Raw genomic sequence first — 15761 nt, forward strand, 5'->3', positions numbered from 1 at the left:
AATATAGCAATTATAAACAAATATACACCTAATAACAGAACACCAAAATATATGAAGCAAACAGTGACACAATTAAAAGGAGAAATAGATAGTTCTACAGTAATAATTGAGGACTTCAATACCCTACTATCAATAATGGATAGAACAACCAGGCATAAAATCAATAAGGAAGTGGAGGACACACAGCACTGTAAACAATCAGAGTTAACAGGCATATACAGAACACTCTGCCTTACGACAGCAGAACACACATCTTCTCAAGTGCGCATAGAACAACCTCCAGAATGGTCCATATATTAGGCCACAAACAAGTCTCAATAAATTAAAAAGAGATTGAGATCACACAAAGCATCTTTTCCAATACAAAGGAATGAAGCCAGAAATGAACAACAGAAAGAAAACTGGAAAATTCACAAATATGTGTAAATTAAACAACATGCTCTTAAATAACAAATGGGTCAAAGAAGAACCCACAAGGGAAATTAGAAAATATTTTGAGACAAATGGAAATGAAAACACAACCTACTAAAACGTGGATGCAGTGAAAGCAGTGATCACGTCAGCGAAGAGGCCTAGAGAAGAAATGAGATCAAAACCCTCCTCAAACACAAACAAGAGACATTGATAATGCTGCTTCGCTGTGTCACAGAAAAGCATATTCTCAACTGCCCTTTCAGGTTATCATCACAACTACTGCACGAGGTAGAAACTATCCCCATTTTGCAGATGAGGAAACTGAGGTTCAGAGGTTTGAGTGGCTTACCCAAGATGCCCCCTCGCTCGCCTGGTGGTAAATCACAGAGCAAGGACTCAAACCCAGCCCTGTGCCTTGCTCATTCTCTGCACCCATTGCCTCCCCACAACATCTGGATGGCAGGTGCTCAGGGTTAGACCCTGCTTCATGTTTCAGTCTTGCCACATTCTCTGAGCTGCATTCTCTGAGGGAAAAGGAGGAAACTTGCAGGCTATTTAGCCCAAAGACCTATACAAATCAGCCCCTTCACCAACGGACCAACTAGCCTTTGTGGGCATCCAAAGGGATGGAAAGTCTCAATCCTGAGAGACAATACAGCTTGGGAATCAAGAGCCAGTGTCTCTGGAGTCAGACAGATGTGGCTCTTGAGCCCAGTTCTGTCCTTTACCAGCTCTGGCCTCAGCGTGTCCATGGCCACAGCGTGCGATTGTGCAGGCTTTGTCCTGCACCAGGCCACCCAGCCAAGAATACAGCAAGAGCTGGCACCCAACCTGTGATCTACTTGCCAAGGCCTGTGCCCTACCCAGACACTGTGTCCACCAGGGGAGGGGTGTCTTTTTCTAAACCACACAAAGGCACTGTAGGAGTCAGTGGCAGCTTGTTTGAGCAGCAACTTCATCCCCCTGAGCCTCTGCTTCCCCAACGGGGGAACCATGGTCCCTACCTTGCCGGGTTCCTAGGAAGCTCAGCTGAGATTAATGCACAGAAAGGGCTTGACTCTGTCTGAATAAGTGGTAGTCACTTTTCTCCTTATTAGCATTATAACACCTCCTAAAGTAATCCATTCAGAACTCCTTCAGAGCTCTTCTTTATGTCACCTTTAAATCTGCTTCTCTGCAGTGTGCAACCAATGGCACTGTCAGTCAACACTGAATAAAATTAATCCTTTGTCCAAAAGCAAACCTTGAGAGGGCCCTCAGGGGGCTCAGAATTCTCTTCTCCTACATAAACATGGCCTGTTTCTTCATTCCCTCCACAGTTGGGCTGATTTCAAACCCTGTCCCCACACAGGCTGCCAGTGTTTGGACACGCTCCAGCTCGCTGGTGCCCTTACTCTGCAGACTTTCCACTTCCTGCTCCCTCCAGCCCCAGAGATCTGGCTGAGGACGGACATACCTGCCACAAAGCTGGGTAGGGCCCCAGAAGCAACTGAGGTTTCTAACAGAAGAAAACCATGCATAATATGTGTTTGCTTCTGCAACACTAGCAAATTAGGTTTATCAATCAGATATTTGGAGGGCAGGGCAAGACTGTGTTTTGCTCCCTGACTGTCTCCTCTCCTTCTTCCTTAGGAATCTCCTTCTCACCCTCTGCCCAGCTCTGTCACGTGAGAACGTTCCAGTAGATCAGCTTAAAAAGATGTGTTAGACAGATCTTGAAACTTGGTATTCAACAGGAAGGTCTGTATTCATTCCAAGGACTCACATAGTATGAAAATGAAAGTAACTGGTATTGCTATTTAATTTATACACGTACATCTGTCTTTGCATAAGGGCCTCTGTTCTCAAGGCTCCATTTGGGGAAAAGCACACATTACTGACAAAGGAAGTGGCTTTGCATACCAATACCCAATTCTGTTAAGTTTTCTAAATGACTAACAGGAAACTTTGAACCAGAATGCCACTCTGCTGAAGTTTGATTGCTTATCTACAATCCTCACTTGAGTTGTTTCCGGCCAGTGTAAGAACAGGTCATCTTCTTCCCCATTCCCTGTAGGCCTAGCCACTCTCAACTTCTGAGTGAGGGATGGAAAGGTTAGAAAAACATAAGGAAGACATAAGACAGAGAACAAGTAAAAATTGCTGAAATCATAGGCTGCCCTGCCCAGACCACACCTGCCCACCGAAGATAAACCAGTAAGGAAAGGATTCCCACAGATTCCCATTCCAGCTTCCCCTTCCATATGAGGTCTCCATGCAGTGGAGAATATCGATACTTCCCCATGGAGGATTTGACCTCTCCCTGTATCAAAATACTATACTCAGGAACCAAGGTTGCAGCTGGTTACTAACAAGCCCATCCAAACCAAAATTCTTATGGCCCAAGATCAAAGGGGTGTTTCAAGTACCAGGGCCACCTGGAGTCATTGAACCCAATGAAGACTCTCATGTTGGAAAGCCCAGGTTGGCAAGACAGAGGGAGCAGCCACTTTGAGATAGGTGGGACTTCCAACAACCCTGGAAATCGAATCCACTGACCAGCCACTAATTCTACTTAACATATTGAAGTACCTTGCTCATCAGGAGCCCAAATTGAGAGAAATAGGAAAAAGTAAATACCATTGTTATAGCACATAGCTCACAGACACAACTAGGGTGGGGTCTCTGTGCTTTGTGTAACGTTAAGAGATAAGTACAATGTTTTTCTTGGATTTATAGATGAGGAAACTGAGGCACAGAGAAGAAAAATAACTTATCCACCTAATTAGTTAGTTGATTGATAGATAGATAGATAAAGTCTAGATTCTAACCACTGCACACACTGCTTTCCAAAAAAAAAAATGGTAAACATTTATTGAGCACATACTATGTACCAAGCACAGATGATTTTTCAACAGATATTCATTTGAGCACCTACTGTGTCCAGGTACTGTTCTGAGTACTGGAGTTGCAGTGATAGATAAGACAAACAAAATCCCTAACATTTTACTTGTATCAGCCTATTTAAGCTTTTAGTGTACCCTTCTAAGGTATTACCCTCCATGCAACATAAGAAACTCAAAGAGAGATTAAGGAACATCCCCATGGCCACATAGCTAGAAAGGGGTATAAAGTGGATTCAAACCCAGATCGGAGTCTAAAATCCTGGCTTCCCTGCTCAACCCACTGCTGATGTCATAATTTATGTTGTGTGTGTGTGTGTGTGTGCGTGTGTGTGTATACTATATGTATGTAGATATGTATACATGTATATAGTGTGTTTGTTCATTTCCTGTCTTTCCCTCCAGCCTCAGAGAGGGTAGAGACTAAGTCTGGCTTGTTGACCACTGAATTTTCAGTGCTGAGAACAGCACCTGGCCCACAGCAGAAGTTCAATCAATATTCACTGAGCTTTAATAAACACTTGTTGAACTGAAGGAACATGACCATGAAGGGCAGATGTGCCCCTTGTTCTGGCTAAGTTCTTTCTTGCATTTCTTAAGACTACTTCAAGAGATGCTGACCCAGCTTGGCTGCCAATTTTGATTACAGCAATTGAGTGCCCTGTGACCCTTCAGGATGGATTCATACCTCATCTGGGACCCTGCCATTTGCTGACATGTTTGAAAACAAAAGCTTCAGTGAACACCAAGTGTTAATAGAGTTTGGACAAGTAGCCGTATAAGAGGAACAAAAATAATAATGGAGAAAAAGAATGTAATTGCCTGAAGCTCACTTCTCTAGTCCCTGAGCTAGGCTTTGGAGGATCTCCACTCCATGGGGAAACAGAACTAGCCAACAGGTCCACTTTGGATTCAAGTGAAACACACTCATTGAAATGCACAGGCAGTTTGCCTGAAGTCTGGGCAAGGTTTTGACAGCCTTAGCAGGGAGGCAACGTCCTGCCATTGCATCAGGGAAGGCAAATGCAATGACCCTTCAAGCTTCAAGCTTGCAAGGCCAGAGTTTCAAGCTTGAAGCTGCTTCGAGGCCAGAGTTCAAACTCAGTGCAAGTCAGCAATGAACGAGATAAGAGAATCACAGCCAGAGGGAACCAAGGAGGAGGAGGTATTCCTCCACCGAGGAGAGGACAGAGGAATTACAACCTCTACTGAACACTTTCCATGTGCCAGACACTACTCCAAGGGCTTTACCCACAGTCACCTATTTAATCCTTGCCACAATTCTTATGGCGGTTACAATTATTATCATCTCTATTTTATAGATGAGGAAACTGAGGTAGTGTAAGATCAAGTGAATAGCCCAGGGTGACACAGCTAGGAAGGAGCTGAGCCAGGATTTCAGCCTAGGCAAGCTGGCTCCAGAACCTACACCCTCAACCATTGTGTCATACTGCTTCTCACTAATGAATGTGTATCTAGCACCTGCTCTCGCTAGGTACTTTAGGACCCCTACTGGATTCTCATAATAACCTTACAGGTTGTATATCATTGTGCTCAGTTTTTCTTGAGCCAAAGCACATTCCTGGCCAACAAGAGGAAAGTTGGAATTCTCATGATTTCACTGAAACAGTGATTCTAAACTTGGGACAATATCGTCCCCAAGGGAACATTTCTCTTGTCACTGGCGGGGGGCAGGCAGTGCTGCGGCAGTGGGGTGGTAGTGGAGGAGCTCCTAGCATCTAGCTGGTAGAGGTCAAGAATGCTGCTAAACATCCTATAAGGCACAGGACAGATCCATAACAAAGAATTAGCTGGTCCCAAATGTCAATAGTGTCAAGGTTGATAAGTTCTACTCTAAAATATCACACTGGGATTCAGTCTCCTTTCCAGTACTCCTATAGACATACACACAAACACATTCAAGTACACACATTCTCACACTCTCCTACATTCACACACTCACACACTGGAGTTGGAATAGAGGTTTTATGATGAAATCAAGAGCTGATTTCTCAGCCCCTGGCCCTGCAATTCAGGGTGTGTCTGGCCCTCTGCTGGATCCTGCAAAAGGTTAGAAAAGTGGAGTAAGAAGGGATGGCTCCTGCTCTCCTGGAGCTTTTGTACAATCTAGTTGGAGAGACAAAATGAACGCAGAAGAAACAAGAAGCTGTCTTAAAAACAAAGGGCTAAGCTGTGGGCCACAGCAGCTGTAGGCTCTCTCAGAGGAGAGAGATCAAGAAAGGCCCCATGAAGGAAGTGAGACTGGAGGGAGAGGGAGGGGCAGACGGAGGGCAAGGGGAAGAATTGGAGTGAGAGCCCCTGAGGAGGTGGGTGGGGAGGCAAGGCAGTAAGGTCAGGGAGGAGGGAGGGGAAATTAGCTTGACTGTGCACAGTCCCAGTGAGAGATAGCAAGGCCATCTGAATGGAGTCCCAGGGTGAGAACTATGGAAGTTGGTGCAGTGGCCAACTACAGGGGTCCAGGTGTTTGGAGAAGAGTTCAAGAACACCCCATTCACTGCTGTTCTGCTCTCACAAGACCTAGCCACCTGACAGGGAAGGGGGTAGGGGTGAGGCAGGCAAGAAGGGGCCACTCAGTCTATCTGAACCTTAGGAGGCCAACAGAAAGTGAAAAACCTCTAGCCCCTGTCCCCGCTCCATCCATTTACCTACTTGTCCATCCTTCCTTAACCCATCCATCCATCCATCCATCCATCCATCTACTCATCCAACCACCCACCCATTCATCCATCCATCCATCCACTCATCCATCCATCCACTTATCCATCCACCCATTAATCCATCCATCTAATCAACAACTACTAATTGAGCACCTGCCCCATGCCAGGCACTCTGTGCTGGAGAAGAGCAAGAAACATGGTTTTGCTGTCAAGGAGTTTACATTCCATAGAGGAGCCAGATAATTCTACATGAGGCTACAATGAAACATGATGGGGTGATGGCAGGAGCCATAGTAACATGAAGCAAAGGGTGTACCCATTCCTGACCTGTGAAATGGGGGCATTAGTACTAATACTAGTGTTCTTCTCTGCCTCAAGCAAAAAGAAGAAAGAGATTACTATTGGATTATAACCTTCCCGAGAGCAGAGACTGTACTTTTTTCAGCTCTGGGCCCTAAAACCCAGCTCAGGACTATCATTTAACACAGGCTTATTGAACTTAACCGATTTTGATTGATTATTGATCTGAACAGACTATAAAAATAGTTTTCTTATTCTTGGAAGCTCCCATCTGCAAGAATTCACATCTTGGGCAGAATGCCTTGGCTGCATCTATTGTATTGGTTTACTAAATAGTTACTGAATACTTTCTTCCCGGGTCCTTAACTGGCTTCCATGAATGGGCCTTAATGAAATTGTAAGGCAAAAGTGCACACGTGCACATTTTTGTCGGAAGAGGGTTTATAGCTTCCATTGAATTCCCAAGGGGTCCCATGTTACAAGAATAATTAGCCTCTCTAACCTACCATATTCTTGCTAGTTCCTTGGAGCTGGATGGACTCAAAGTTGAGCCCCAGTAGAGCTCTGCCCTCAGACAATATGCCACCCAATGGGAGAGATGATATGTGGTTAAGTAACCAAAAAACAAGGTGAAAAATGAGGACTTCAATAAAATAGAAGAGGTTTCTTCCAGGGATGAGATGTAAGAAAAGTGCCTGAAAGAGGTTGCATTCCAGGGGACCTTGAAGCTCTCTGTTCCTCAGTTTCCTCACCTATGAAGTGAAGATAAAAGTACCACCTCTTCAGGTGGCTGTGAGGGTTGAACATGATACCACAATGCTTTGTACATGTGCCATGCAATGAGGTAATGTTATTATTTATGACAACGTGGATGACAACATAGATCAAGAGTTTCATGAAGGAAGTACTGAATGCAATTCCATTCTTCCAGCTGCTCAGACCAAAAACCTTGGAGTCACCCTTGACTCCTCTCTCTCTTCTACTTACATCCAATCCATGAGGAAAAGTCCGTTTGCTCCACTTACAACACACACATGCAGAATCTAAGCATATCTCACCTCCTCCACTGCCAGCCCCCTGCTATAAGCCACCACCATCTCTTGCTTGGATTACTGTAGCAGCTGCTTTACTGGCCTCCCTGCTCCCACATTTAATTTCCCTCTCTCTATTCACCATAAAACTGCTAGAATGATCCTTCTAAAACAAGATAGATCCTTCTACAACTCTGCTCAAAATCCTGCAATGCCCCACCCTCTCCCATCCAAAGTCAAAGTCCTTACAACACATACCAGACACTACTCAATACAACCTCCCCTCAGAATTCATTCCCCACTGTTCTGCCCCTTGCTTACTCTCCTCCAGACATACTGGCTTCCCACACATCAGAGAGCCTTCCTCCTCAGGACCTTTGCATTGGCTGTTTGTTCTACCTGGAACACTCTTTCCTGAGGCAACTCCCTTACTGCCACCACCAGTGAGGCAAGCAGCAAAATCCTACTTCCCAGACAAACCTTCACGGTTCAGCTGGCACCCATTGTGCCCCTCTCCACAGCCCAACATGCCAGTCATGCTGCCTCAGGCCTGGCATTGCCACCACTTAATCCAGCCCAACACTTGCCTGCTCAGCATCTGCTCTGTTCAGACCCTGTGTTGGATCCTGGAGTATCTATGCATGTCACATTGTCCACCTAGGTCTCCTTCCACCATCCTAGTTTAGGCTTTGACCCAAGGGATCATGTGTTGTCAGGGGAACTCTGAGTGTCCTGAAGCAATCTTTGGAGAGAGGTATGGAAAGCTGCCCACATTGTCAGTCATATCCCCCTCCAGCCCCAGCTTCTGTGACTGTAGCTTTAAACCAATGCAGAAGCTGAAAGTGTCCTAGTGGGATCAGAGGGGCAAGGGATGACTTTCTCCAAGGAGAACTAAAAACCAAGTAAGACTTAAGAGGCTCATAAACTCAGCTTGATCGCTTTTCAACTCACACCAATTAAAGGAAGTGAGAAGAAAGGAGAAAATACCTAGTAATGGGAAGATTTTTGGTGTCTCTACCCAGATTCCTCTGGAGTTGGGTGGTGATAAGCATTACCATTTCCCATTTGCAGAACATATGCTACAGAATACAGACTGTGGCCCCCATGTGTGATTGACTATTAAATTAAGCTTTAAAAAAAAAAAAAAAAGTCCAGTGGTCCAGAAATTAGCAGAATATTATAGTGACTACAAAGCCCGTCTCAAAATACAGCAGCAGTACAAGGATGCTGATCTCAGGAGGAAGCAGAGCTTAGCAAACAGTCTGTCAAGGATCATTCAAACACAAACATTATCTTTGGGGGCAAGATGGCCACTAACTAATGAGGTTCCCATAAGCCTAGGGATTAGGACAATCTCCTTACGTGGACTCAAATAGCCAGCCCAGCAGGCACTCCTAAAGAATATCAAGTTGCTGAAGCATCAGAAAGCAGGAGACCCAGGCACCTAAGAATTGCTTGTAGAAAGGAATTAGATTTCCAATCCATGTGTTTTTGTTGCACCAGACAAATTTCTGGGGACCAGTCCAAAGATATAGTTGGCTCCATAGCAAAGATACATGTATTAAGATCTCTCCAAGAATTTCCTTTGGAATTCTTTTCCCCATTGCTCCTCAAAGGTCTTCTCAGGCCATCTTAGACCTCCCTCGAATATTCTTATTCATGGAACAATTCTCTTTTATTACAATAACATATATCATAATTTGTAATTATAATTGATTTGTTAACAAAGATCTTTGTCTTCCACACGAGAATGTAAGCTCTAAAAAGGTAGGAACGATATTGACCTAATTCTAGTAATCTCAGTGTCAAGCATAGTGCCTGGCACATAGGAAATGCCTAGCAAATATTTAAGACATCAATGAGTCAAGAAGTCAATGAGTGACTCCTGCACTCTGTCCCTCCTCCTTAAATGTTGCCTTTGGCAACAAAAGCAGTGTAACTAGTCCCTCTGTAGCAGAGTTCTGTCCTGCTGTGTTTGGGATGTATGTTTCACTTATGCCTCCTACTCAAAGGAGTCCCCCTCACTGCTCGTGCTAGATGAGTAGCAAGCCTCATCACCCCACCCATAGCCACAGCACACTGGACCATGCAGAGGCAGTATCCTGATCAGAATGGGGCCCATTCTCAGGCTGGTAATGACCTCCGACTTGAGTGGCCTTTCCTAAAAAGATGAGTCAGTCCACTCAGATCTTCTCTCTCAGGATCTTGAACAAATAAATACAGAGAGAAGACTCAGTGGTTGCCTGAACTGCAAAGTCATGCAAAGTTGTGGTAGGTGCATGCTGGGGCCACCATTATGATGTTATGAGAATATCAACGTTATAAAGGAGTGATGGAATTAGGAGCTGGCAAGGATAGAAAGGAGAAGAGAGCTGATATGTTTACAGAAGCTGGAAAGCCATGAGAAGAGAGCCAGAGGTTTCCAGAGCTGCCTCAGTTCAGGCCTTCCCAGAGACCTGCTGCTCATGTTTTCTGGATTTCTGTTTCATTCCCCCTGACCCTTAAAATGTACCACTTTTCCTCCTCCATACACAAACACAGCACATGTCTTTTAATTGAACTAGTTTGAGTGGATTTTGTTTCTTGTAACGAGAGCCTTTGCTGCAAGAGACTCTGGTGTCCATTGCCCACTCCAAATCTGACCAGCCCAGCATGGACCAGCTCTGTCCAGGGTCCTGGGTTGCAACAGCATCACTCACAACCCTGGACCAGGGAGTAGTCTCAGATTCTTCCATATTCCCCAACCAAGATGTGGGAATGACTCCTTCTCTGCTTTTGCAGAGGCTGTTATGGCTTGAAACGTGCCCCTCTCCCCAAACAAAAGATGTGTTAGAGCCCTAACCCTCAATACCTTAGAATGTGACCTTATTTGGAGATAGGATCTTTACAGAGGTAATTAAGTCAAAATGAGGTCATTAGGGTGGGCCCTAATCCAATATGACTGGTGTCCTTATTTAAAGGGAAAATTTGTAGAGAGAGAGAGACACACACACACACACACACACACAGGGAGCACGCCACGTGAAGATGGAAGCAGAGATCGAGGTGACACTTCTATAAGCCAAAGAACAGCAAAGACTGCCAGCGAACCACCAGGAGCTAAGAGAGAGGTACAGAACAGATTCTCCCTCACAGCCCTCAGAAGGAACCAAGCAAAACGCCCCAACATCACAGCCAGGTACACAACCAGGACTGGAGACAAGGTGCATAGAGAATAGGCTTCTGAGCAAAACCGAAGCCCCCACACAAATCCACCCAGTAGGTCCAGCTTCAGGGCAAACAAACTTTTGTCTACCCTCACCCTCTTACTGAGAACCCCTGCCTCAAAGCTCCCTTTTATAGTCCCTAAGTAGCATACCACAGACCACAGGTCACTCACTATGGACTCAACTGTTGTCCCTTCTACTGCTGCAAATTTCCATGTTGAAGTCCCAACTCCCAGTATCTCATAATGTAACCATATTTGGAGATCAGGTCTTTAAAGATGTGACCAAAATAAAATAAAGTTGTCAGGTTGGGGCCCTAATCTGATCTGACTGGTGTCCTTACAAGTAGAGGAAGAGACACCAAGGGTGAGCATGCACAAAGGGAGAACTATGTGAGGACAAAGCAATGAGGAGGTGGCTGTCTGCAAGCAAAGGAGAGAGGTCTCAGGAGAAACCAACCCGCTGGCACCGTGGTCTTGGACTTATAGCCTCCAGAACTGTGAAAAAATAAATTTCTGTTATTTAAGCCACCTGTGGTATTTTGTTCCAGCCTAAGCAAACTAACATGTCATCCCCAATATCCTTCTTTCCCTCCTTCCTTCGGAATGGCACTCCTAACTTTTAGCTGGATGCATGGCTGCCTACATTGTAGACTACATTTCCTAGCTTCCCTTGCAGCTAGGTTTGGTCATGTAATTAGGTTTCAACCAATAGGATACAAGAGGAACGGTCAAGTGGGCCTTTGGGAAAGTGTCCTTAAAGAAAAGAGTCATGCCCTTCTTGTTCCCTTCATCCTTCTTGCTAGGTGGAAGGTGGACTTGATGGTTGAAGCTTAAGCAGCTGGCTTGGTTCAGGAGACAGAAGCCTTGTTCCAAGGAAGCAGTGCAAGAGACACAATGAGCCACCCTGCCACTTCTTCACGAACAACTTCTGGGCTTTCTATGTGAGAGAGAAATAAACTGCTAGCTTGGTTAAGTCACAATTTTGAAGGTTTTCCATCACCCATAGTCACACTTGATCCTAACTGATACCACTACTCACTCTTTCTATGTCCTCCTTTCCTGCCCTTCCTTCTCTCCTCCAAGGAGGAAACTCTTGTCACTGACAAGAGTCTCAGGCAGAAAGAGTTAAGATAGTAAAGGCCAAAAGTAAAAGTTAATTATAAGTGGGCTTCTGCAGGATTAAATGATCAGGCAGTCAGCAGACAGGTAAATCGTCACCCACTTCTGTTCTTCTATTCTGTGTCCAATCCCTGCCCCATCTGGATTAACCATATTAACTTCTTACAGGTGACACACCTGCTTAGAAACTCCATTGCTCACAGAATGAAGTCCAAACTTAGAAGTTTGGCACTCAAAGCCCTTCACAATCTGGCTGTAATCAACCTCTCCAATATTGTTTTTCACTACAAACATCCACTAAAACCAAAGTGGACTACTTATTGTTTGACTTAAATGCCACACACATTCCAACCTCCTGCCTTTGTCTATGATATTCCTCCTCCCCGATTCTCTCCTAGTATGGTGCAAAGGGCCTGAGGTCTGAAGGCAATTGAATTTAAGGCCCAGCCCAACTACTTCCAAATTATGTGAACTCTGAGCCTTGGTTTCTTCATCTACAAAATGACAATAATCATACACTGCCTCACATAGATGTTCTGAAGCTAGAAAAGATGTTGCATGAGAATGGGTCTTGTAAATCATAAAACACTACACTCTTGTAAGGCAGGACTGTCCTGAGCCTGGCATTAGGGTGCATTAGAGAGACCAGTGTCTCTCTTGGCTCTGCAACTATTAGGTAACCCCCTTGACCTCAGTCACTAACTTTCATTGAGCCAGTGACATTACTAAGTGCTTTTCATACATCACCCCATTCAATTTTCACAACAATATCATAAGACCAACGTTATCATTATTACCCCCATTGTATAGATGAGGAAACAGGCCTAGGTTTGAACTCAGTTCGGGCTTGACAGCCCAAGCTTCTAACCTTACAAATATTTCCTGAAGGGCAGAGGCCGCACCTTTTCTTACTTCGTAGCCACACCATCTTGTCAGTGGAAACTCCTACCCACTTCTACCTGAGAGTCCTCTCTGGAACTCTATTGGATCACATGTTAAGGCTCATCAAGGAAAGAAGAATAACCCGGCCAGGGATCTACATGAGGGTCACCCTGTCTGCCCATTAGACAGCAAGATGAGCAAGAAATCAAGTGGTACTGGTGATGAACCAGCCTCCTGTTAAGCTAGCCCCCCCAGAAACAGACACCAGCAGCCCTTGTCAATTAGACCAGAGGAAGGCTGGCTAAATGTCACCCACACTGAAGAGGGAACCAAGCGGGAAGCAAAGGTCAGGTTCTCCTCGTGTTAGGCCTGGCTGGGACTCCAGAGATATTCTAAGAACCTTCCAATCCTTTACATGTCTCTACCTCTTTATCTTCTTCCAAGCCCCCATACTCATTATCTCACATGCTCTTCATAAAAGAATACTTTGAGGTAGAATTTGAAATACCTAGAAATACAGTGAGAACACTAGTACACAGATCTGTCGGCAAATAGTGATGGTGTCAGAACTAGAACCTAGACTCCTTACTTTCAGGCCACTGTTCCTTCTGTTGGATAATCTAGTCCCTGGACTCATCATAACATAAGCCTTTCCTTTCCATCTACCAGAGCCTGCAGATGGGGTTGGAGATTACCTTCCTTAGTTCTGACATTCATCTGCAGAGAAAGAGATCCCTTTGATGAGAAGGCACCTACCGAGTGCTCTCTGGCTCCCTAGAGGGTCATAGATGTTCTGAACACTCATAAAAGAGAATTTTCATAAGTAGGCATGAAAAATGTCAGCTATACCATCAGGTCAAGAAGCCCCCAGGCCTGAGGCCTAACAGAGTTCCCGTTCCTGAGCATAGAGGTGGGACTTCCTCTGCTAGGGAGGGTGAGAACCCTATTCCATCTTGTAGCCCCCGTCCATCCTGTGATGTCATGTCCTCAGCTGGGCCCCCATGCAGAGGATAAAGTCTAAAAATAATAATTGATAATGCTTAGCGGGGATTACTTTGTACAATTATCATTCTAGGCACTTTATGTGGATTAACTCACATAGTCCTCCCACAACCCTGGGAAGCAGGTGCTGTTATAATCCCCTTTATACAGACAAGGAAACTGAGGCCTAGAGAGAGTAAGTAACTGTCTAGGTCACAGGGGTGGGAAGTGTTGGAAGCTGAAATCCAAAACAGGCAGTCTGGCACCAGAGCCCATGACCTTCACACCACAGCACAGGGCCTGTCCAGCTGGAACACACTGCAGCCATAGGGACAGAGGGTGGGCCTCTCCTACCACGCTTGGTCTGCCCCATTAGCTGCCGAGTTACCCCAGACAACCAAAATTGCTCCTTGTCTGCCGCCCAGGCACCTTTGCTCTTCTGTCCACCCAGACTCCCTCCACACAGGCTTCAGCACAAATCTGCTCCTGTCCCTTTCTTGCGCAAAAGCCTTCTATTGCTCCCCATTGCATTAGTGGGAAAAGTCTCAATTTCTAAGTCAGGCATTCATACCCTTCCAAAATGTCGTTCCAACTTACTTTGATCATAATCACTCCCTTCAATGGACCCTCCGCTCAAGGCAAAAGGAGCTACCACTCTTCTTTCCTGGATATGTCCTTCATGTCCAGCTTTCATCTCCTGGACCACACGGGTCCCTCCACCTACAATGACCTGTCTCATTCAACAGTCTCCATCTTCCCTCCAGAAGAGTTTCAGGCTGATACCTCCGGCTAGAAGGGCCAGAGTTAAAGAAGATTTGAAGCTAAAAATGGTCCTTACTGAGTCTAGTTCAAACTTCCCATTTTATAGATGAAGAAATTGAGCCCCCTTGAAGGTGTGGATTATTATTTGTTCTCTGGATGGGGACCATTCATCTTAAAACACTCCACAGTGCCTAGAGCCCCGTAAGTGAATGGATAAACGTTGTGCTCTCCAGGGCAATGTTTCTCCATCAGTGGCCTCGGGAGCCCCTGCATCTAATGGTTCTTGGTTCTTGGGTCCTCCAACTTCTGACCTGCTCAATCCCCATTTCTGAGGGTGTTGTCTGGTATCTGCCTGTGTAGTAAGCCATTCAGTGGTTTTTAAATTCACACTTAAGTTTGAAAACCACAGTGAGTCTATGAGGATTGCACCACGGATGCCACTTAGTAGAAAGAGTCCCAGCACCTGAAGCCTCCCTTCCCCCAGCCACCACTTCCGCCCTGAGCTCAGGCAGAGGCCTCTGGGAGCTTAGATGGCTGAAGCTGAAGAGGCTTACTTCTTAGATATCCCCAGATGACCTGGTAGGAGCCTTTCTCCCCAGAGCCCTCCAGGGGTCTGAGTGAAGGATCCTGCCCTCCAGCCTCACACCCCAAGCCTGCACAGCCCTCTGGATGCTCTACCAAATCAGGGGTCATGTGACTCAGGAGGAACAGGCAGGGGAAGCAGGCAGAGGAGTGTTGCTTTGGACAGAGGTGGAAGGAGACATGCTGGGCCGGGCCAGGGGAGAGAGCGGTACTCCATGAGGCCAAGGCTCCAGATGGGGAGATGGAGTCTGTTCCTTGAAACACTGGGAGCCTGGCACACAGAGCCAGGTTGCCAAGGGCTCCGCTAGACCCCATCTAGGATATGAATAAGTGTTCAGGACAGATGGCTCCCGCGGTGGGCGGGAAAAGGTGGGAGCTGGGCGCATCCCGCTGGGCGGGGTGCCCACCTTCCTCTCACTCTGCCTCCTCTTCCCCTCCGCAGCTGGCCCCGCAGCAGGCTGAGGGAGCCACGGTACCCTGGGACCTTGAGTTAGCGCTCCCTGCCCGCGCCGCCGGCTTCCGCAGCATCTTCCTGCGTGCGGTTCTCCGCCACCTGTCCTTTGCCTGCTGCAGACCCCGTGCCCACACCTACCGACGCCTTGCCGCTCCTTGTCAGTTTTGCGCCAGGGGGTCATGGCTGGGCTGGGGGGCCTGCGGGCGCTTCTCGTCGTCCTGTGGGGAAGCAGCCAGGGGGTGGCTCGGCGCTCTGCCGGGCCCCACTTCCTTCCTCTTTTCAAACTCCATCTCAGGACCCGCCCTCTCCTCCTCTGGGCGCCCCGCTCCTCCTCCTCCCTCCTCTGGGCAGGGACACAGTAGAAGTGGCTAGAAGGCCAGAAAGCCCTCGCAAAGCTTGGAAGCCACCCCTCAACTTGTCTCCTCCCCAGGCAGGTGCCCAGAGACCAAGCAGGTACTTGGGGCCACC

General features: G+C 46.5%; 1 protein-coding gene across 1 annotated transcript in view; it reads right to left on the bottom strand.

Moving 5' to 3' along the window:
• The window catches only part of DOCK2 (dedicator of cytokinesis 2), a 403039-nt gene extending 387491 nt beyond the window's left edge, over nt 1–15548 (bottom strand). The window contains exon 1 of the mRNA XM_046668606.1: nt 15432–15548. Within this exon, the coding sequence (XP_046524562.1) occupies nt 15432–15474 (43 nt within the window). The 5' untranslated portion in view covers nt 15475–15548. The remainder of the gene's footprint in view (nt 1–15431) is intronic.
• Nucleotides 15549–15761: the final 213 nt, after the last annotated feature.

The sequence above is a fragment of the Equus quagga genome, chromosome 7 (assembly GCF_021613505.1).
Source record: "Equus quagga isolate Etosha38 chromosome 7, UCLA_HA_Equagga_1.0, whole genome shotgun sequence".
NCBI classification, from domain to species: domain Eukaryota; kingdom Metazoa; phylum Chordata; class Mammalia; order Perissodactyla; family Equidae; genus Equus; species Equus quagga.